Consider the following 21,734-nt stretch of genomic DNA (forward strand, 5'->3'; position numbering starts at 1 on the left):
GACAACCCTTCAGACAGACAGACAATAAGACAGCCAGCTAACTAACATCCATTCAGATAGACAGCCAGACAGAAAGACAATCATTCATACAGCCAGCCAGAAAGACAACCATTCATACAGACAGCCAGTAAGACAACCATTCAGACCGACAGATAGCCAGCAAGACAACCAGCCAGTAAGACAGCCAGAAGGACAAACATTCAGAAGGCCAGCCATAAAGTAAGATAAACAGCCAGTCAGTAAGACAGCCAGAAAGCCTGAAGAAAGAGAGAAGAGAGGTTGAGAAGATGAAGGCAGTGTGAAAGCTGTAAGTTCAGAGCAGCAAGACAGCAGCTCTACTGGACCACCGCTATTTGGTTAGTCCATTGACTAGTCCAGAGTTAGTTCATTGACTAGTCCAGGGTTAATTCAGTGACTAGTCCAGAGTTAGTTCATTGACTAGTCCAGGGTTAGTTTGTTGACTTGTCCAAGGTCAGTTAGTTGGCTAGTCCGAGGTTAGTTAGTCAGTCAAGTCAAGCGTGGAGCACAGCCAGAGGGGGATGGAGCCAGTTGAGGAGGCGAAGCTACCTGTCACTCCTCCCCTTCCTCAGGTGAGATCTCCGTCTCCTTGTGCACAACCACCCTGGTCACCGACATGTCGGGATGCTGCTCTTTGGCCTCCTTGATAGCTTGGGCCAGAGCCTGGGGCCACACACAGATCCACACACACACACACACACACACAGATGCACATATGCATGCACACATACACACACACACACACACACTCACTCACACACAGATACATACACACACTCATACACACACACACACATCTTGGATGGAGCCACACTGGGGGGTCTGGCAGGAGGAGCAGATCTACACAGCTCTGCTCCCCCAACTGTAATACACAGTTGGGGAACAGATATGGCCTGTGTGACTATAGTGTGTATGTTAGTGAATGTGTGTATTAGTAAGAGTGTGTGTGTGATAGTGTGTGCATGTGTGTGTTATCTTACCTCATCATGGTCAATGTCTGCATCTCCAGAGATCACAATCCTCTTCTCGATTCGCGTCTCAGAGATTCCTCCCTTCACAGTCTGCATGTACGTGACAGTGGAACCATGGTGATAAGTATGACAGAGTAACTTTGTGTCACAGGTGATTTGGTGTTACTGTGGTACGGGTGGTGATGTGATACGACCTTGGTGATATGCGTGGTGGTAGTGGTGCTGCTGGTCTCAGAGGTGATGGTCTGGGCGCTCATCAAAACACCTGCATCAGGCTCTACCTCAGCGCCGCCCTGCAACACAAGCAAGGCACCCTGGTTGGTTTGACAGCAGGATGAGGAGCATGCTAGTGTGTGTGACTGTGTGAAATGGTCTGTGTGACAGTGTATATGTGAAGGTTTGTATGTTAAGGTGTGTGTTCTACCTCCAGTGTTTGGTAAGTGATGGTTTTCATGGCGGTGTGAACATCCTCTCCCAGCCCTTCTTCTGCAAAGCTGCTAAAGGTCACAACCTCTGACTGCAGCACAGAAGAACTCTGGAGAGGAGAGGTCAAAGGTCACCATAGAAACACAGTTGGTGTTGGTGGATGCCAGTGTTTCCCCTACGTTTACATCTTTTGGGGGGGGGGGGGGGGGGGGGCGGCGGGGGGGGGACCGACCATGTAGAGCAGGGGTTCCCAAACATTTCAGCCCACCCCTAAAATAATGGTGCCAGTGACTCACGACCCCCGCATCCACAGAGATGGTTTACTTATACCTGGGAGTAAATATAGGCACTGGACTTTGATCCAGACCGGCCCACCAGAACCGTCCGGTTGGGTTTATTGGTAAAACCTTGTCTAGTGAAGGTGATGTATTTTAGTCTCGCTAAAAGGCGGGGGGGTGCCGTTGGGAGGGCGGGGCGCCCCCCTAATATAATGGTAGGGGAAACACTGGTGGAGGGGTGTTATTATCAAGGGGAGGGTTCATCCAGGCGACAGTAGGAGGGGGCCTAGGAAGATGTTACTGCTGCCTCTGTAGCACATACTGTAGATGGAGGATGAGGACAGGAGGATTCAGGAGGGTGGATCCCAGGGCAGAGGTAGGTCAGTGTTTGAGAGAGTGGATCCCAGGGAGAGTTCTGGGGCAGGGGTCAGTGTTCAGGAGAGTGGATCCTAGGAGAATTCTGTAGGTCAGTGTTCAGGGTTACCTTCATCAGAAGCTCAGTAGTGCTGGTGGAGTCTGGGTGATCCACCCTGGTCCATTCATCATGTTGCCTCCTTTGTAGGAAGGAGGGGGAGGCAAGGGAGGAGTGGAGAGAGATATCTCCAGAATCCCTCCAGTCCTCACTGTTCCCCTCAGAAACAGACTCCTCCTCCCCAGAACCAGGATCAAGACAGGGACTGGGAGCCAGACTCACATCCAAACCTAGACCATGGATAAGGCGATGACCCTGCTCCTCCCCCTGGTTCCCCTTCTCCTTCAGCCCCCCATGCTCCTCCTTCAACCCATCCTGGTACTTCTCCTGCTTCCCGTGCTCCTCCTCCTGCTCCCCCTGGTCCTCCTCCTTCAACCCCCCCTGCTCCTCCACCTCATCCTCCTGCTGCTCCTCCCCCTGCTCCTCCTGCCCCCTCTGCTCCTCCTCCTCCAGCCCCCCCGCCTCCCTAATGGCTGCCTGTAGAACCTGGTCCACAGTGGTCTGGGCAGCAGCAGCCAGGGACGCTACGCTGAGAACATCACTGAGCTCGCTTGCCCCGCTCTCAGACCCTGAATCAGGAACATCTCCCAGCAGCCCCTGTTCTGCGCCATCCTCCATCTCTACCTGGACTTCTTGTTCCTGCTTTAGCTTCGCCTCTAGCTGCTCCTCTCTTATCTGGTCTTGGTCTAGAGAGGAATCCTTCTCTGTTGCTGTGACAACTCTCTCCAGAGTTTCGCCGGTCTGAAACAGACAGGATAGCTGAGTGTCAGTCTAGACCAGCACTTCTGCCGCCAGAGAGACAGAGATAGAAGACAGACGGGTAGGTAGGCAGGCAGACAAAAAGGCAGAGAGACTAAATACAGATAGATAGACAGGCAGGCAGACAGGAAGACAGGCAGGTAGACAGGGAGACAGCCAGGCAGGCAGACAGGGAGACAGGCAGGAAGATAAGGAGACAGACAAGCAGGCAGACAGGCAGGTGGATGAGCTGTGCTCCACCTTCAGTAGCGTGAGTCCAGAGGAGGGGCCGGGAGGCCAGACACGAGGACTGGTTTGCTCTCTGGCCGACTGCAGCAGAGCCGTCAGCTCTGGGGACATCTCATCAAACGTCGGCTTGGGCTGGGCAGACGCGCACACACAAAGCATGGGCAAACAAGCACGCACATACACATAGAAAGAAGAGGAAACATGAAATATAGAGGAACATTATAGACATTATACAAGGTAGAAATATACATTGACACAGTCACACACACATTGACATGAAGGTGTCAGGGTGTCTCTTATGTAGACATAGGCACAGCTTAGGGACAGGCAGCAGAAACACACACACGCATGCACACACACGTGCACACACACAGCCAGCCTAGGCGGAGGCAGTGTGTGACAGCAGCAGGGACTGGATCTGTTTACATTCCCAATTAGAGTGAGGTGACAAAAAAGGCCTGACAGGCAGCAGTGACCAGACCAGGCCTGACAGGCAGGCAGCAGTGACCAGACCAGACCAGACCAGGCCTGACAGGCAGCAGTGACCAGACCAGACCAGGCCTGACAGGCAACAGTGACCAGACCAGACTAGGCCTGACAGGCAGCAGTGACCACACCAGACTAGGCCTGACAGGCAGCAGTGACCAGACCAGGCCTGGCAGGCAGCAGTGAGCAAATAATACAAATAATTATTAAATAATTATCAAGCAGAGCAGAAGAACGGGTCAGACGGCACCAGAAAATCCTGCTTTTGTTCTAGACCTGGTCCTGTCCGAGCAGTGAGCAGTGGCTCACACCAGACCAGGCAGGGTAGGGACTGGGTGGGCTTCAGGCGTACTGGAAGAACTGAGGAGCAGGGGTGAAGAGGAGGAGGGATGAAGGGGAGGAAGAGGGGTGAAGAGGAGGGCGAGGGTTGAGAAGTAACAGGGGTGAGGAGGGATGAAGGGGAGGAAGAGGGGTGAAGAGGAGGGGGAGGGTTGATGAGGAACAGCGGTGAGGAGGATGGATGAAGGGGCGAAGGAGGGGTGAAGAGGAGGGGGAGGCGTGAAGTGGAGGAGAGGTATGTCCATGCAGGGTTGAGAAGGCATGTCCTACCACTCTAGCACCGGGGGATGTTCTGGTCAGGCAGGGCTGGGGGGCAGGGCTGAGACGTAGGTCCACCATGGGGGACTTGGGCAAGGGGGAGTGGGGGGAGAGGGGGGACAGAGGGGTGAATGGGGTGAGGGGGGTGAGAGGGATGGTCTTATCTGCCAGGTGTCCAGGTTCCTTCAGCAGCTCTTTCTGATCCTGGAGCTCCTGGCTCCTGTTGCTCCTTAGGCCCAGAGCCAGGCTGGAGCCCAGACCAGACCCTGACCCTAGACCCAGGCCAGACCCTGACCCCAGACTCAATCTGGGACTGGACACCTGACTAGACCCTGCTTCTGGCCCAAGGCCATGAGGGGAGAGGGGTCCTGGAGGGGAGGTGGGGGTGCGTGCCTCTCTGATGGTGATAAGGGGTGTGGTCCCTCTGCCATCCAGCTTAGCCATGCCTCCTGGGCCTGAGACATCACTGTCTGTCTCAACAGGAATTATCTTGACCGTAGCAGTGGCTTGCTCCACCCCTCTTCTCAGCTCTTTGGCAAATGCTGCTGCGGCAACCGCCTCCCCTCCCTCCTTGGACTTGGTAGTCATGGTGACGATCTTGCCAGAGGTGGTGTCATAACTCTTGCCAAGGGTGTAGCTCTTCTCCTTAGCTTCCTGTCCAAGGGTGTAACTCTTCTCCTTAGCTTCCTCTCCAAGGGCATAGCTCCTTTCCCTGCCCTCTTGACCCAGGGTTGTGACCAATGCTTGAGACCTGCTTGTGATGGCCAGCCTGCTGTAGCTGACTGCGTTGGTCTTGTCGGCTACCTGGGGAGGGACCTTACTGACTATCACCCAGCCATCACAGTCCTGCAGCCAAGGCACAGAGGTTAGCCTGGATTAGCCTGAGATAGCCAGAGTAAACCTGGGCTAGCCTGGGTAAACCTGGGCTAACCTGGGTAAGCCCGACATAGCCTAAGTTAACCTGGGCTAGCATGCGCTATATATGTACCTATATGTTTGAAAAAAAAGTTACTGAATTGAGAAGAAACTGAATTGAAATTACCAGAGTTAACCAGAGTTAAACTGGGTCAGCCTAAATAAGCCTGAGTTAACCAGAGTAAGCCAGGGTTTGCTTGAGTTAGCCTGGGACAGCCTGGGCTAGCAGGGGTTGGTCTGAGTTAGCCTGGGTTAGCCTCAGTGTGCGAATTACGGGGGGGGGGGGGGGGGGGGGGGTTGGGGGGGTCGATACATTTATATATCATTCTTACCTGTGATCGTAAATATCACAATATAGTTACCATATTCATTCAATAACAGGTTTGCGATACACAGAAATGTTGACTTTATGGCAGGGAATGTCACACACCATTACACTGACTGCCATAGTAAAAATTCACTCAATAAACACAGCGCGAGTGACCAGTGCCCAATAAAACTCAAGAAACACCGCGCGCGTGTGACCAGGCAGTGTGCAATACAGAAGTTTGTTGAATCACCTCAGTGTAGCGGTGCGTTCTGCGTCGTGAGAAAGTGCAAGAAAGGCAAGTTTGCTATCTAATACCCCAAAAATCTGTCGAGGGTTGACCCCCTCGATTGTCATTGTATAATTCGCACACTGGTTAGCCTGAATTATTATAGGGTAGTTATGGGTGTTAATCTAGGGTAGTCTATGTCAACCAAGATTAACCCGTGTTTGCTTAGCTAGTATAGTTTGTGTTAGTTTGAATTGTAAAAACAGCTGGAGCACAGTGAGAATTACAGTTTAGTTACAAAGGCAGATTAGATGTCAGTTCCTCACTCAACATAAATAAACACATATATAACATATAAACATCCAGCACATAAACCTCTCTGGATTGGGGTAATCAGTCACTGTTGTCTTTGAGTCTGACCTACTACAGTTGAACTAGTTTCCAGAGGCTGGGGCTTGGTCTCTAGAGATGCTGCCAGAGAACCATCCTCTTTACTCTACAGACAGACAGGCAATCAGACATTTAGTCATTTAGCAGACGCTCTTATCCAGACAGACAAGTCAGCATTAGTCAACTAGGATGGAAACTAGCTTTGGGGCATGCATGTGTGTGTGGATGCTTTATTAATGCCATAAATAAATAAAAATCCAAGCTTGATCTTTGAACCCTTGCTCATCATTGCTAGATGTTAACACACACACACACACAGTGCAGCAACAGTCTATCAGCCTTTTGATGTCCTTTGATGTTATATCTAGAAGGTAGTATGTGTACACTCTAAAAAAAACATATTTAAAATATTTTTTCTACCCAAACGCTGGGTTGAGCCTGTTGGGTCATTTTGTTGGGTTATTTGTTGGGTTATTTCCATGGTGCTGGGTAGTTTTTGTGCAGCCCAGCCGCTGGGTTAGTGGCTGGGTCATTCTCGGCGACAGTTGAAACAATGCAGATTGTCCTCCTCCTCTCTTTCACCCCTACGTCACCTGGTACCTTACCCAGTGGCTGCCTCACTTTAACCCAGCTAACGCTACTGGTTTATCTGCAGCATAAACTTAACTTTGTCAACGGTCTTCTCAACGGCTCTTAAGTTTTGTACAGTCAGCAGGGTCAACGCACAACGGCAGGGACATATTTTGCTAATTTACTAGCTAAAGGGTTATATTTGTTGTAGCCTACCTACCAAGACTAGGGACAGCAAAAATACTAGTCCGGCGGTGTAGCCAAATTTCTTGCAGCAACTGAATGGTGAGATTCTCCGAGTCCTAGTGCTAGCTTAGGTGTTGTTGAGGATATTAGCCGTTAGTAACGGCGTTACCTCAGTTTGCAACCGGCTAACTTAGTCTACATTTACTAGTCTAGCCAGCGAGGCAAATTTTAACTATACAGAATAACCCAACCGAAATAAACCTATTGTACTGCAAACGATTTGTTTTAAGGAGTTTTTATTTGCACCTATAGCTAGCTGCTTTATGACTGTTTACCATAGCTTTAAGTACTAGTCTAGCTAACGACTCTCTGTTCGTTCGTGAGGGCGCCAAAATGGATGGTGATACAAATAGGTAGTCTACAGTACATTAAACAGTCCCTAACAACGTTATGTTTTCTCCGTGTTTATGATTCCATTTAAATAGTTGTATGTGCTTACTTCTTTTTACTATACAGCTTGTTCAGGTAATGCTAGCTAAGCATCGAGGCGTTGGAATGATCAGCCCAACATTCTGGTTTAAATGGTCAACCCATCTTGCTGGGTTAGTTTAACCCAACGTGTGTTCTGTCCTATATTTAACCAGCTGCTGGGTTGGAAACAACCCAAACTGGGTAGTTTTAAACTCAGCATTTAACCCATTTATGAGGTCAAATTAACCCAGCCTTCTAGTCAATATGAACCATATTTGGGTTGAATGATCAACCCAACATGCTGGGTTAAATGGTCAACCCATCGTGCTGGGTTAGTTTAACCCAACATGTGTTCTTTCCTATATTTAACCAGCATTTTTTAGAGTGTGTGTTTGTGTCTGTGTGTGAGTGATTGAGTTGTCTCGCTGTTACAGTGCTCATTAGAGCAGAAATTTGGTCTTCAAGATTGTGGATGTTCCCGGACAGGATTTTATGCTCCTGTAGGGCTGTTTTGGCAGCCCCTTTGTCACTGGTCACCCAGACACTCGTCTGGGACATCGTTGATTTGCATGAATGCTAAAATGACAATCACACCTTAATGACACACCTCTGGAAAGGTGGTCTCAACAGTTGAAGAGGAAGGTGGACCGAGGAAGACTCTGAAATTATCATTAAAAGTTGTGTTCTTGTACATATTGTTCTAAACAGTTTTAAATGTCATGTTTGATATGATTTTGTTTCTTATTTTATGTATTACATTCTAGAAATAATTGTATTGCTGTAACATGTACATTTACAGGGTTTACAGAGTTTGTGCTTGCAGCAGACCAACATGTGTTTAACATATTCCCTTGTCTTGCAAGGGCACTACTTGGTCTACTGCAGCCTTGATTAATGATCCAATTTGAATTTGTATGCGTTAGACAACTTTTCAGTCATATGACCGGTGTCCCCATTTTAGTCAGGTTTGGGTGTATATAGGAAGACGTTTTTACCACTAATTTTGAGTTCTGTTTACTATACAGCTCCGGTGCGTTAGGCGCCTAGTCTTCATTGTGAATACCTTTGTTAACCATTGCTCTGAAGGTATGTTTTGTATTTGATGATATGTCATTATCATTGTATTGATGATCTTACTATTTAGATAATAAACTATTATTGTGCATTTTAAGTAGTGGTGGGCCGTTATCGGCGTTAACGCGTGTTAACGCGCTGCGACTCTTATCGGCGATTTAAAAAAAATATTGCCGTTAATCTATTCTCGAAGTTGGGTTGGGAGCTGGGTCTATACTGCGCAAGCTATGATGACTTTCACCTTGATATTTTAGCGCGGATGTATACCTAGCCGAATTGCACTGTAGGGGGTGAGAACGAGTCTTCGAACCTGTGTGTATGCCTTGTGTATGAAATTATCACATCAAACATGACGTGCTAACATGGATGCAGCTATGAAGCCGCCTGGTTTGCTTCAGGGAAAATGTATTTTTAAGAAGCTTCCCAATGGAAACCTTGACAAGACTAAGGTTGTTTGCACCTTGTGTTATGCGGAATTAGTTTACTGTAGGAGTTCTTCCAGTCTCAAATACCACATAAACGCAAAGCATCCCTTAGCTAATGCGGAAGATGCCGGGCCAAGCACTGATGTAGCGCTGGGGAAGAGTCGTCGTCAAACTACGATGTCTGAGTGCAACCAAGGAAAGCCAGTCAGCACAGCTCTATCAGCCAAGCTAGCTAATCTAATAAACAGTTAATAAACAAAAGTACATCTTATTGAACATAATTTATTTTCATCACCAATTATCATAGTAGAACAGCTTTCTCAAGCAGTTTGTGATGCATTTTGGAAACAGGAGATGAGCTCCTGGTCTATGCGCCACCTGGCTTGAGAAACCCGTTCTCAAAGACTTACTTTTAGTCATTATTTGGGTAGCACACATATTCTGAATGCCTTTCGGCGGAATTCAAATGAGCCATTTTAATCTAGGTTAACGCCAAGATTACAGTGAGATTAATCTAGATTTAAAAAAATAATCTATGCCCACCACAAATTTTAAGTTACTTGTTCTCCTTGAAACGTATCTATCACGCTACGGCGGTGAAAACTTTGATTTAGTCTGGTTGATGCGGCTAATACTGATTATAAACATAGACTTTTGAAGTAGGTTTTAAATTAAGGCCTCTGAGTCACTTACGGTGGATCTCCACGCTCCGAAGGAATTTACCGGAGCCTCTGAGTGATTGGTTTACATACTAGGTCTACTATGGTTAAATCCATATTATAGTAATGATAAACGACTGATTAGTGAACACGCATACTTTAGGGTCGATGCTCTGATCAAGCAGACGATTTTTACCTACGCCAGAGTTTCATGTCATTAACTGTGTAGCGCTCAAGGTTACAGGTAACGCACTTGTGCACATTTCTAAAATTGGAGTCAGATATTAACGAGTCAATTATCTCCATGAACATCTAACCAGAATTGAATTGGGTTTCCCAAGCCGGGGACAAACACCGAGCGTCTCCGGCCTTACAAATCCTCCAACCTACACCCCGCTCACAGACCCTGAATTTTCCTGGTGTTTCTTGGTTTCTCCTGAGTCCTGGTCTCCTCCGGTCTCTGCAACTTATCCTCTCGTCTTTCATCCTAACTAGTACTAATTATTGCAACTATTCTGCAATCCAAGAAGTGCTGCATTGCAATGGGGATAGTGAGCTTACCTCCTCGGGTTCCAGGGGTTCTATCATGGGGGCATCGTCCAGGCGTGGCGAGCGCAGAGGGGAGGAGGACAACCTCTTCTCCCATTCACTGAGGCCAGCAGGGACAGCACCAGACTCCATGAAGCTCCTCTTGAGGTTGGTGATGTGGCTCTGGTGCTTCTGCAGCTCCTCAGGACTCCCCAACGTGTCCTGACACACACACACACACACTTTAATGCATTATATTCAGTTAAATAGGTTGTCTGTGTCAGACAGGACATGTTTCCTCAGTGCCTCACCCAGACACCCTCTATTCTCTATAGTCACAATATACCACACTAAACACCCCAACTAACCCACACCCAGCCCTACACCCTACACCCAACACCACACCTAACCCTACACCCCACCTAACCCACACCCAACACTCCAACTAATCCACACCTAACACCACACCTAACCCTACACCCAACACCCCACTTAACCCACACCCAACTAACCCACACCTAACCCTAAATCAAACTTTATTTATATTGCTCATTTCATACATTTACATTACATTTACATTTAGTCATTTAGCAGACGCTCTTATCCAGAGCGACTTACAGTAAGTACAGGGACATTCCCCCCATTGTACCCCGAGGCAAGTAGGGTGAAGTGCCTTGCCCAAGGACACAACGTCAGTTGGCATGACCGGGAATCGAACTGGCAACCTTCGGATTACTAGCCCGATTCCCTCACCGCTCAGCCACCTGATTCCCCTGATACCCTCTGGTACAATGCACTTCACAGAAGGGAGAGTCGGTAACGCCACCCCACACCTCACCTAATTGCAGGTTAGGCTTAGCCTGGTCCTAACCAGACCCTCGTACATTTCATTTGTACAGAGGGTCTGGGATCGCTCCATTGACAAGCATTAACTTCCTTGAAGGCGGGTACTCTGATGAAGTTTAAAACTATTGGATCTGTCCAGAGCCACTCTGATCTCCCATAACCAATCGCTAGCGTTCGCCTTAGCCAAGTCCTTCACCACTACTGTAACGGAGCTAGCTGCCATAACTGGAAAATCAAACTTTTCCCGAACCCCGTGGGGAGGAGGGCCACAACATCATGGCCACCAACAAAACTTAGCAAAGATTGTTCTTGCTCCGGCTTTAACTTTTGGATATTCAGCAGCGACTCCGCCGCCATTACTGAACTACAACTCAAACTAGCAAACGACATCAATGTTATCGTTCTCAGCCACTCCTCTGTTCGCTGATTGGCCCTACAAAATTGTTTCCAAATGTTGTTTCCAAAAACCGACTAATACACCGAAATCCCAGACCTAGTACAGAAGCAAAATCTAAATTAAGCGGAAGTACGGAGGAGGGCAGAGCCAGGCTAGGTTAGGCTACCCCTCCCTCGTATTTATTTCCATCTCATAATTTGACATCAACTTTGGATGCTTTTTGTAGTCATATAGTGTAGGCTATAGGCCTAGTACAGGATTGGATAATATGCCTACAAATGTTATTGAATAAATACAGAAAGCGCGACATGTTTAGTTTTTCACAGAAATATCAATTGATATTCTCCTGTGTCTATTTGCACATCAGAATCAGAGCTAGCTAAAAAAACATTATATTCTTATATTTTTTCTCTCCAAAAAACGATTGTAATCCAAACGATTGTAGAACCAAAATTTGATAAGAACCAGATTCGAAAACCAGAATCGGAACTGGAATCGATCAAATTTAACAATACCAAACCCTACCTAATGCAACACCACACTCAACCTAACCCAACACCCTACCTAACTCCCCAACTCACACCATACCCACACCCAACACCCAGACTAGGGGTGGACGATATGAACGGTATAGAAATATACATATACCGGTATGAATTTGGCCTACGATATGGATTTTGACTATACCATGCTTACCGCGGTAGAGTCTTCCAGAAATAAGATTTCTCACAGCCCCATTCACACCAAGCAAGGCATAACATTACAGTACGGAACGTTAACACAAATATTGCAATCAATCTATGCAAACATCACAAGCATCTTCCAAATCCTCATAACCAGTATTGTACAGATGGAGTAGAGCATTGTTTTCTGTTTTTGTCGTTTGGTTTTATATGACACAACTTATGATATTTACAGACTTAAACATCAAAAATGCAGTATGGAATAGTGTTGCCATGCAAGCAAAGATGCCAGGTTGGTTAGAATTGTGCAATGTTTATTGTAGACCAAGAGATTGAGGCCATGTAATAATTTTTTACTACATACTACATATTAGCTCTTCTTCTGTGGCAAAGCACTGCAAAAGTTTGACAAATTCCTACCGCTCAGCCCTATCCCAGACCCACACCTAACCACACACCACACCTAACACCACACCCAATACCCACCTAACCCCACACCCAACACCACACCTAACCCCACACCTGAACTCACACTTGAACTCAAACCTCACACCACACCATGCTGCATGCAGGCAGCCATACAGACCTCCAGCATGCACAGACTATGTCTAACAAAAACATTTTCCCCTCTGGGTCTCCTGGCTGTTCTGGGCTGTAAGGAGAAGCACATCTGGTTACACTGCCTGGTAGGCTGCTGTTACATTGTAGGGTGCTGTTATACTGCAGGCTGCTGTTATACTCTAGGCCACTGTTATACTGCCTGGTAGGCTGCTGTTATACTGTAGGGTGCTGTTACACTGTAGGCTGCTGTTATACTGCCTGGTAGGTTGCTGTTACTGTAGGGTGCTGTTATACTGTAGGCTGATGTTATACTGCAGGGTTGTCAAACTCATTTTCACCGAGGGCCACATCAGCATTAGCCTGGCTCTGCCCTGGCTCTGGCTCTAGTTCTGTACTAGGTCTGGGATTTCAGTGTATTAGTCGGTTTTTGGAAACAACATTTTTGTAGGTCCAATCAGCGAACAGAGGGAGTCGCTGAGAACGATGACGTTGATGTCGTACGCTAGTTTGAGTTGTAGTTCAGTAATGGCGGCGGAGAAAAATGCGAGCAAAGCTATTCAGTCCGTTGTGGCAACGCTGCCGAATATCCAGAGCAAGAACAATCCTTGCTGAGTTTTGTTGGTGGCCATGATGTTGTGGCCCTCCTCCCCACGGGGTTCGGGAAAAGTTTGATTTTCCCGAACAGCTACGGCAGCTAGCTCCGTTACAGTAGTGGTGAAGGAGTTTGCTAAGGCGAACGCTAGCGATTGGTTATGGCAGATCAGAGTGGCTCTGGGCAGATTCAATTCATAGTTTTCACGTGACGTCACGTTCCAAGGGGCACGCCCCTTTGGAGGGCAAAAAGACTTTCCTCTACCCGACACCCATTATAAAGTCTTTTTTTTTTTTTTTTCTGTTGCGAAAAATCCGGATAGTTGTTGTTCTATTGGATGCAGTAATCGAAGAGGAGACAAGCCTGGGCTGTGTTTCTTTAGAATTTCGCCGATAAAGAAAACCCAGAGAGGAGGAGATTGTGGATTTGTGCCATTAAACCTAACGTTACCACTGTCTCTGGGGAGGGCAAACAAGGTCAAGGTATAAAGTATAACAGTACAAATTATAACAGTAATTATAATTTGACAGTATGTTTAAAAACAAGACTATCCAACTATCGAGCCATGTCATTGTCGCCAAATAAAATCAAGATTTTTAAGAAGAAAATAATCGGCCATGTGTCGAGTTGCGGCTACTGTCGTGTTGGCCGCAGCCTGTCTGAAGTAGATTGACTAGCGAGGTGAATAGGATGTGAGATGAGCGGTTACGTGACACTGACACAGTAGATTCAGAAAAGTTACATTTTTCAAATAGGTTAAAATAAATATTCAAGTCACTCATTGTTGTAAATAGGTGAGTCAGGTGGCTGAGCGGTGAGGGAATCGGCTAGTAATCCGAAGGTTGCCAGTTCGATTCCCGGTCAAGCCAACTGACGTTGTGTCCTTGGGCAAGGCACTTCACCCTACTTGCCTCGGGGGAATGTCCCTGTACTTACTGTAAGTCGCTCTGGATAAGAGCGTCTGCTAAATGACTAAATGTAAATGTAAATACAAGTTAGCTTGTTAAAGTCTTTCAAAATTGTAAATGGAGGCTTTAACTCCGTCCCTGTTGTTATGGTTACTTATTTCAGACACTTTGTACAGGCTCATATACCATGTAGCCAGCGGAATAATTTAGAACGGTGAAAAGACAGTTTTGCTGCAATTACGTACTAGGTGTCCGTTATCACCCGATCATGGACACCCCTGCAGCCAATCAGAATCGAGTATTCACCCAGACCATGGTATAATTAGTTATAATATCATGGCATGTTACGGCGTCATTGGGTGTGCTTTGCCTTCGGCAAGGGCACAACCTTTGTTCTCTCACATATATATTATTGGGTGTGCTTTGCCTTCGGCAAGGGCACAACCTTTGTTCTCTCACATATATATTATTATTATTATTTTTATTTTTTTTTGCCCCCCTAAAACTCAGTCAATATTTGGCCTACATAGACAACGTAGGTGTCAAAAGTTTCGTCTTGGTAGCGATTGAGTTGTTTCTATTGGAATTTACGTTCCGTTGCATGGTTTAGGCTCAAGTTAAGTTTTTGTGGCGAAAAGTGAAGCTAACGGTGGCTAATTTGCTAGCCACAGTCACTGACGTTACTAACGTCACTACGTCACGAAAACACGCGTGACTACCTTTGGCAGAACATTCGTTTCGCATCTGTTAACTTGGGGGATAGCTAGGCTAATTATAGCTTTACTGCAAGGCAGCTGCAGAAACGCCACAAGCAAAGAGGCCAGGGTGATAACTATTTACTCATTTTACTTTGTGATATGACACACAATTGTGATGTGTAATGTACAGTATAAGCTGATATTATTAAGGACGTACATCTACTTTCGGAAACAGTAGTCTACTATTTCACTGAAGTATTAACATCATGACATTAGCCTGTGTTGCCCGGGCAACACATACTACAGTGGTCTATGATGTAGCGTTATCTGTTTTCAATCGTTAAAATAAACATTCCTCACATATACATTTTCGTTGTAGGATTTATTCTGACATTAGTAAACGATTTGTTGGTGAAATTACCATTACCTGTGGTTTCAAACCAGTGTAGCTCACTGCAACGCTGTAGCTTACGCGAGACACACTACAAAAACATCTACACTACACAGCTGTTTAGGAAGTCAAACGGCGACAGAACATGTTCGGCACTCCCCTTACTTAAATCAAAAGTCTATCTAACTACTAACCTGAACTTCATTGCCACAGCCTAAACGTTGTCAATCTGTTCATGAAAATAATTAATTTCATCTTAAACCGTACAACGGAACGTTAAATCCAATTCAACCAACGCAATCGCTACCAAGACGAACAGTAGTCTAGTACTTTACCGTAGTAGTACAATTTACCGGGGCAGCTTCTCCACACAGGGCTATATCGCATTTTGCGTTGTTACTGACAATGATCGCTACCAGTGAGCTTTTTATTAATGAGCGATTTTCCACTAAATAAATGTCAAGCTTATTTACGTTTTGGGGGGCATATTTTCAGTTAGCAGATGGTACTGTTTGAATCGCGATTCCATCTTCTACTGCCGGGTAACGTCGTAGAATAATCTCCAAAGGGGGTTCTTTATTAATGAATGAATGCAATGAGTAGGCTAAATGCCTGAAAATATCATGAGAAGGGAAAAACTTAAGATGACGTTTAAGTCATAGAGATTAGGTCAATTTTTACACCGGTCTGCCAAATTTATTCGTTTTGATTCAACGTTGAGGCTGCCTCTTGCAGGGGAAATGAGAAGACATCTATTTCATTCTACACTTCACTCGTATTTTCAGTTGTAAATGAGCAGCAAAAAAAAATGCTTTTAAATCTATGTAATCTTTATAAATAATAAGTATTCATTTTTATATAAAATATACAGAAATATCAGTTGTAAAAATGTCATTCAAAAAACTGACCCCTGTGCAACCGATGCAAGAAAGCACACCCTACAATTTCCCCAGAAATTGTACCCTCTCTAGTTGGGTGTGCTTTGCCTTCGGCAAGCGCACAACCTTTGTTCTCTCACATATATATTATTGGGTGTGCTTTGCCTTCGGCAAGGGCACAACCTTTGTTCTCTCACATATATATTATTATTATTATTCTTTTTGCCCCCCTAAAACTCAGTCAATATTTGGCCTACATAGACAAAGTAGGTGTCAAAAGTTTCGTCTTGGTAGCGATTGAGTTGCTTCTATTGGAATTTACGTTCCGTTGCATGGTTTAGGCTGAAGTTAAGTTTTTGTGGCGAAAAGTGAAGCTAACGGTGGCTAATTTGCTAGCCACAGTCACTGACGTTACTAACGTCACTAACGTCACGAAAACACGCGTGACTACCTTTGGCAGAACATTCGTTTCGCATCTGTTAACTTGGGGGATAGCTAGGCTAACTATAGCTTTACTGCAAGGCAGCTGCAGAAACGCCACAAGAAAAGAGGCCAGGGTGATAACTATTTACTCATTTTACTTTGTGATATGACACACAATTGTGATGTGTAATGTACAATATAAGCTGATATTATTAAGGAAGTACATCTACTTTCGGAAACAGTAGTCTACTATTTCACTGAAGTATTAGCATCATGACATTAGCCTGTGTTGCCCGGGCAACACATACTACAGTGGTCTATGATGTAGCGTTATCTGTTTTCAATCGTTAAAATAAACATTCCTCACATATACATTTTCGTTGTAGGATTTATTCTGACATTAGTAAACGATTTGTTGGTGAAATTACCATTACCTGTCGTTTCAAACCAGTGTAGCTCACTGCAACGCTGTAGCTTACGCGAGACACAATACAAAAACATCTACACTACACAGCTGTTTAGGAAGTCAAACAGCGACAGAACATGTTCGGCACTCTCCTTATTTAAATCAAAAGTCTATCTAACTACTAACCTGAACTTCATTGCCACAGCCTAAACGTTGTCAATCTGTTCATGAAAATAATTAATTTCAGTCTAAACCGTACAACGGAACGTTAAATCGAATTCAACCAACGCAATCGCTACCAAGACGAACACAGCAGTAGTCTAGTACTGTACCGTAGTAGTACAATTTACCGGGGCAGCTTCTCCACATAGGGCTATATCGCATTTTGCGTTGTTACTGCCAATGATCGCTACCAGTGAGCTTTTTATGAATGAGCAATTTTCCACTAAATAAATGTCAAGCTTATTTACGTTTTTGGGGGCATTTTTCAGTTAGCAGATGGTAATGTTTGAATCGCGATTCCATCTTCTACTGCCGGTAACGTCGTAGAATAATCTTCAAAGGGGGTTCTTTATTAATGAATGAATGCAATATGAGTAGGCTAAATGCCTGAAAATATCACGAGAAGGGAAAACTTAAAAGGACGTTTAAGTCATAGAGATTAGGTCAATTTTTACACCGGTCTGCCAAATGTATTCGTTGATTCAGCTATGAGGCTGCCTCTTGCAGGGGAAATGAGGAGACGTCATATTTCATTCTACACTTAGGCCTAACTCGTATTTTGAGTTGTAAATGAGCAGCAAAAAAAAGATGCTTTTAAATCTATGTAATCTTTATAAATAATAAGTAGGCCCTATGCATTTTTATATAAAATATACAGAAATATTAGTTGTAAAAATGTCATTCAAAAACGGACCCCTGTGCAACCGACGCAAGCAAGCACACCCTACAATTCCCTCTCTAGTTATCGATTGTTGACATGTTATTCTGGAGCAAAGACGAAGATGTATAAATCATGTCTGATAACCACAATATTGTTATGTTCGTTATAACGAATATATATATTCTTAGAACTTTATGTCAGTTAACACCACAATAATGGCATTAACAATAAGCTAGTAATAGTAAGCAACACTCATCATCATTATAATAGTAACATATGTAGGCTTAATTTAGCTTTCTTTGCCGAGCTAGAACAACGACAGAGCCAGATATTCAAGTTTACAGTTTATTTAATCCAACACAAAACTTAAGCAGTCAAACTAAAACACGAAGAAAAAAGAGCAACGTATAGGCCCTGCACGTATAATACTACAGTACTAATAGTATTGATTTTCGTAAAGTTCACATGTATCCAGTGGCAACTGGTCATTAGGGGCAGGTGGGGCAGTGCCACACCTGTTGTGAACAGAAAGAACTTCAACAAAATTATTTTTTATTTCTCGAAGATTACTTCGTATAATTTTTTTACTATGAATATAGCATCTTCCTAAATTACATATCATTCATTTGTGTTATTATTTTATTTCATGTTCATTGGTCTCTGCCTTGCTGCTTCAGACTGCGTTCTGCCGATTCGAGTTCGCAGTAGTCGGCCATAGGCTAATCGTGAAGGTTGGGCTCTGGTGGGGCTAGCCCCTCTCTCACAATGCAATGTACATTGGACGTGGGAAAGTATTAATACGCATGCTCAGAATGTAATGTAATGTGGATCACACAAATTTGATGCCAAGTGGGACAGGCAGCCGGTAGCCCCACCACAGTGTCATTTTGTATTTCAGACCTGATTGGCTGTCTGTCTAGCGCCAACATTAGTCGGCAAGAAGAGTGAGGAGGGTAGATTGTCTTAGCTAGCTTGTTAGCTTCACAAACTCTAGATAAGTTGAGAAAATGAATAAAGTGGATTTCATACTCGAGCACCGGTTATATACCCTTCTATATACCCTCTAAACCCTTAATTTGGAGGAGAAAGTTGAAGTAAAGCAACTTGGTGGTGCCCATTAGCCACAATATTGTCATCGCTCAAACTGCTGGTAAAAGTAACCGCAGGTTTAACGTGGAGTGGTTTTTGAAAAAAAGTGGCTAACAGTTAGCATACAAAAGAAGGCACCTTTCTCTTCAAGTGAGCTCTCAGCCTTGGTCAGTGAAAGCATGTTTTATCATCCTGCCTTTGTGGTGCTGGTCCGTGCATTGGTCATACTTCTGAGCTGGGTCAATAGATATAGATAATGACAAGTGTCAGTGTGTCCATGCTTATCTATTAAGGTTGTTGTCATAGAATGGATCTGTATCCCTAAAAAGTTGTGTTTCCGCTTCGTTGTGGCCTTAAGTGGTGATGAGCACATTGCTGTTCGCGTATGGCTCTGTAGGCACATTGGTTCTGAGCTTGGTTCCATTTCTAATTTATGTTTGTAAATATGACAGTGGTAATTTTACATGTGTGTGAGAGAGAGAAGGAGAGCAATTACACAAGAAGGTCTCTCTCCAGTTTGTGTACTACAACACCTGGTAGAAGCAAGCCGCTCAGTCGTTAAAAGTGTTTTGTGGAGCCACGCTGTTTGTTGATGTGTTAAATAAACACATCAGTAGCAAGAGGGAGTTTTGTAGCTTTACTGGTATGTATCCTATATTTTGAAATGGTTCTTGCCCCACCAATTATTTACATATAAAAACGCCACTGCATGTATCTGCTTCTTGATCGGACTTGTACCACATTCTGATAGTTTCTGCAATGCCTTAGCTCCAGCTCACAACCTCGCGACTGGTTGTCGCAAAGTATGACGTGTACATCTAGGTGCAAGAATGCACAAGTTTCTGAGCGAGGAACAAGCTTCTGCGCAAGACCGGACAAGTCAGTCTGGAAAGATCTCGCTTGCCTCACTGCGCCACTGAGCACTTTTCATAGAAATGAATAGGGACACCATCTTGGAAGAAAAACATAGCTGTGTCTATGGTATACACTGCTTTCTAGAGGCAGGATGTCGTCACTTTGCCGTAACATAAACTAAATGCATTGTTAGAGATGTAGTTTATGGTCAATGCACTCTGTAAAGAAGCGTAGACTTATCTCAATACACCATTTAAGCTTCCGCAGGCCACATAAAATGAGTTTGACGGGTGAGGCCTAGTCGATTCTAGGTTTTAAAACTGGGGGTGCAAAGGGTAGTGATTTTAATTTTTTTGCTTACAAAAACATGCTCAAAATTAATATTAGATCTTAAAATGTAAGATTATTCATTAGAGTACAATAAAGCATGATAGAACATACAACTCTGACATCACTTAAACATTTTCTAAAAATAATTTGTTTTTTACATTAATTTGAAAATGTAAGTGTGCTGTTATACTACCTGGTAGGCTGCTGTTAAACTGCCTGGTAGGCAGCTGTTATACTATAGGGTGCTGATACACTGTAGGGTGCTGTTATACTGTAGGGTGCTGTTATACTGTAGGGTGCTGTTACACTGTAGGCTGCTGTTATACTGCCTGGTAGGCTGCTGTTATACTGTAGGGTGCTGATACACTGTAGGGTGCTGTTATACTGTAGGGTGCTGTTATACTGTAGGCTGCTGTTATACTGCCTGGTAGGCTGTTTTAACACTGTAGGCTGCTGTTATTCAGTCAGTGTGTGTGTGTGTGTTTAGTCGTACATCTGTGGGTGTATGTGTGTGTGATTTTACCTGTGTTTTCAACTCAGACTCGTCCTCCTGTTCCGACTGGCAGCATGAAAAGTGGAGAAAATGAAATGACATCAGCAACAACTTATAGCAGCTAGAACAGCATAACAGGAACAACGTGTGTGACAGGGTTAGGGTGACTGGGTGAGGGTGACATGGTTAGGGTTACAGGGTAAGGGTGACAGGGTGGGGGTGACAGGGTTAGCAGGGCTTGAAATTGCTACCATTTTGGTTGCAGCTGCTCCCGAAATTGTGTCTGTGTGACCTCAAAATATATTAGGGAGCATTTGTGCGAGTGCAAATAATCGTTATGGTGCAACCTGTTTTAATTTCTTAACAAAATGCTTGCTAATCGCTAATATAGTGGGACAAGTTATCCCTTACTTCTCAGCGTGAGAAATACAAGGTGTTGCGTGAGAGTGTGAAATGGTTGAAATGCATGAGTCTCGTGGCTAATGCGTGAGATTGGTTAATATTAGCCGTCAGTCACTCCTTGTCACTCTGCTCCGTTGTCACGTGACAGGGAGCTAACTAGCACGCAAAATACATCTAAAACTGTATTTTTATTGTTGTGCTCCTTAATATTTGGTGGGTGCTCCAAATTTTTTGCAGGTGCTCCTAACTTTTTAAAGTTGGGAGCACCAGTGCCACCAAGTAAAAAAGTTAATTTCAAGCCCTGGTTAGGGTGACTGGTGAGGGTGACAGGGTTATGGTGAGAGGGTTAGAGTGACAGGATTAAGGTAACTTGGATTTGGGTGACTGAATGAGGGTAAAATGGTTAGGGTGACAAGGCTAGGGTGAGAGTGACAGGCCCTTGCACACTGAGTCCGAAATTCGTGTCCGAAATGTTCACACGTAAAAAAATAAATACGACCTCACGTTATGTCAATCGCGCTTACACACTGCCTCCGAAACTTTCGTCCGTCAAAAAATGTTTGGATCGGGTTCAATTTATGCGTTTTTCGCATCCATAGCCAGCATTTTGATGTTTTATTTGGCAATTCAGAGCCACCGAATTTTGAGGCTGACGATTGTGAAAAAACGCATACAAAATACAAAACTCAGTGTGCAAGGGCCTTTAGGGTGAAGGTGACAGTACCAACCTCAGTGGCTGTGAGATCTCCATCTACAGCTGTGTCTGTTAGCTCAGTCTACACAAGAGTAGGAGGAGCAGGAAGAGGAGCAGCAGGAAGAGGAGGAGCAGGAAGAGGAGGGTTCCAGATGTAAGAATAAAGAAAACATAATAAGTCCCGAACTGAGACAAGGCTGTATTTGAAAGTGTGTG

General features: G+C 44.8%; 1 protein-coding gene across 7 annotated transcripts in view; it reads right to left on the bottom strand.

Annotated features, from left to right (window-relative positions):
- The window catches only part of epb41l3a (erythrocyte membrane protein band 4.1-like 3a), a 60,703-nt gene that overhangs the window by 1,521 nt on the left and 37,448 nt on the right, over window positions 1-21,734 (bottom strand). For 3 of the 7 annotated variants that reach the window (XM_067251297.1, XM_067251298.1, XM_067251296.1), the window contains exons 14-23: window positions 21,553-21,600; window positions 20,453-20,488; window positions 10,023-10,211; window positions 4,248-5,081; window positions 3,165-3,284; window positions 2,790-2,906; window positions 1,414-1,524; window positions 1,184-1,282; window positions 999-1,079; window positions 568-880 (exon numbers count right to left, since the gene is read on the bottom strand). In XM_067251297.1, the coding sequence (XP_067107398.1) occupies window positions 587-880; window positions 999-1,079; window positions 1,184-1,282; window positions 1,414-1,524; window positions 2,790-2,906; window positions 3,165-3,284; window positions 4,248-5,081; window positions 10,023-10,211; window positions 20,453-20,488; window positions 21,553-21,600 (1,929 nt within the window). In that variant the 3' untranslated portion in view covers window positions 568-586. The remainder of the gene's footprint in view (window positions 1-567; window positions 881-998; window positions 1,080-1,183; window positions 1,283-1,413; window positions 1,525-2,789; window positions 2,907-3,164; window positions 3,285-4,247; window positions 5,082-10,022; window positions 10,212-20,452; window positions 20,489-21,552; window positions 21,601-21,734) is intronic. The other 4 variants (XM_067251302.1, XM_067251300.1, XM_067251301.1 and 1 more) reach the window with 4 other exon arrangements.

The sequence above is a fragment of the Osmerus mordax genome, chromosome 15 (assembly GCF_038355195.1).
Source record: "Osmerus mordax isolate fOsmMor3 chromosome 15, fOsmMor3.pri, whole genome shotgun sequence".
NCBI classification, from domain to species: Eukaryota; Metazoa; Chordata; class Actinopteri; order Osmeriformes; family Osmeridae; genus Osmerus; species Osmerus mordax.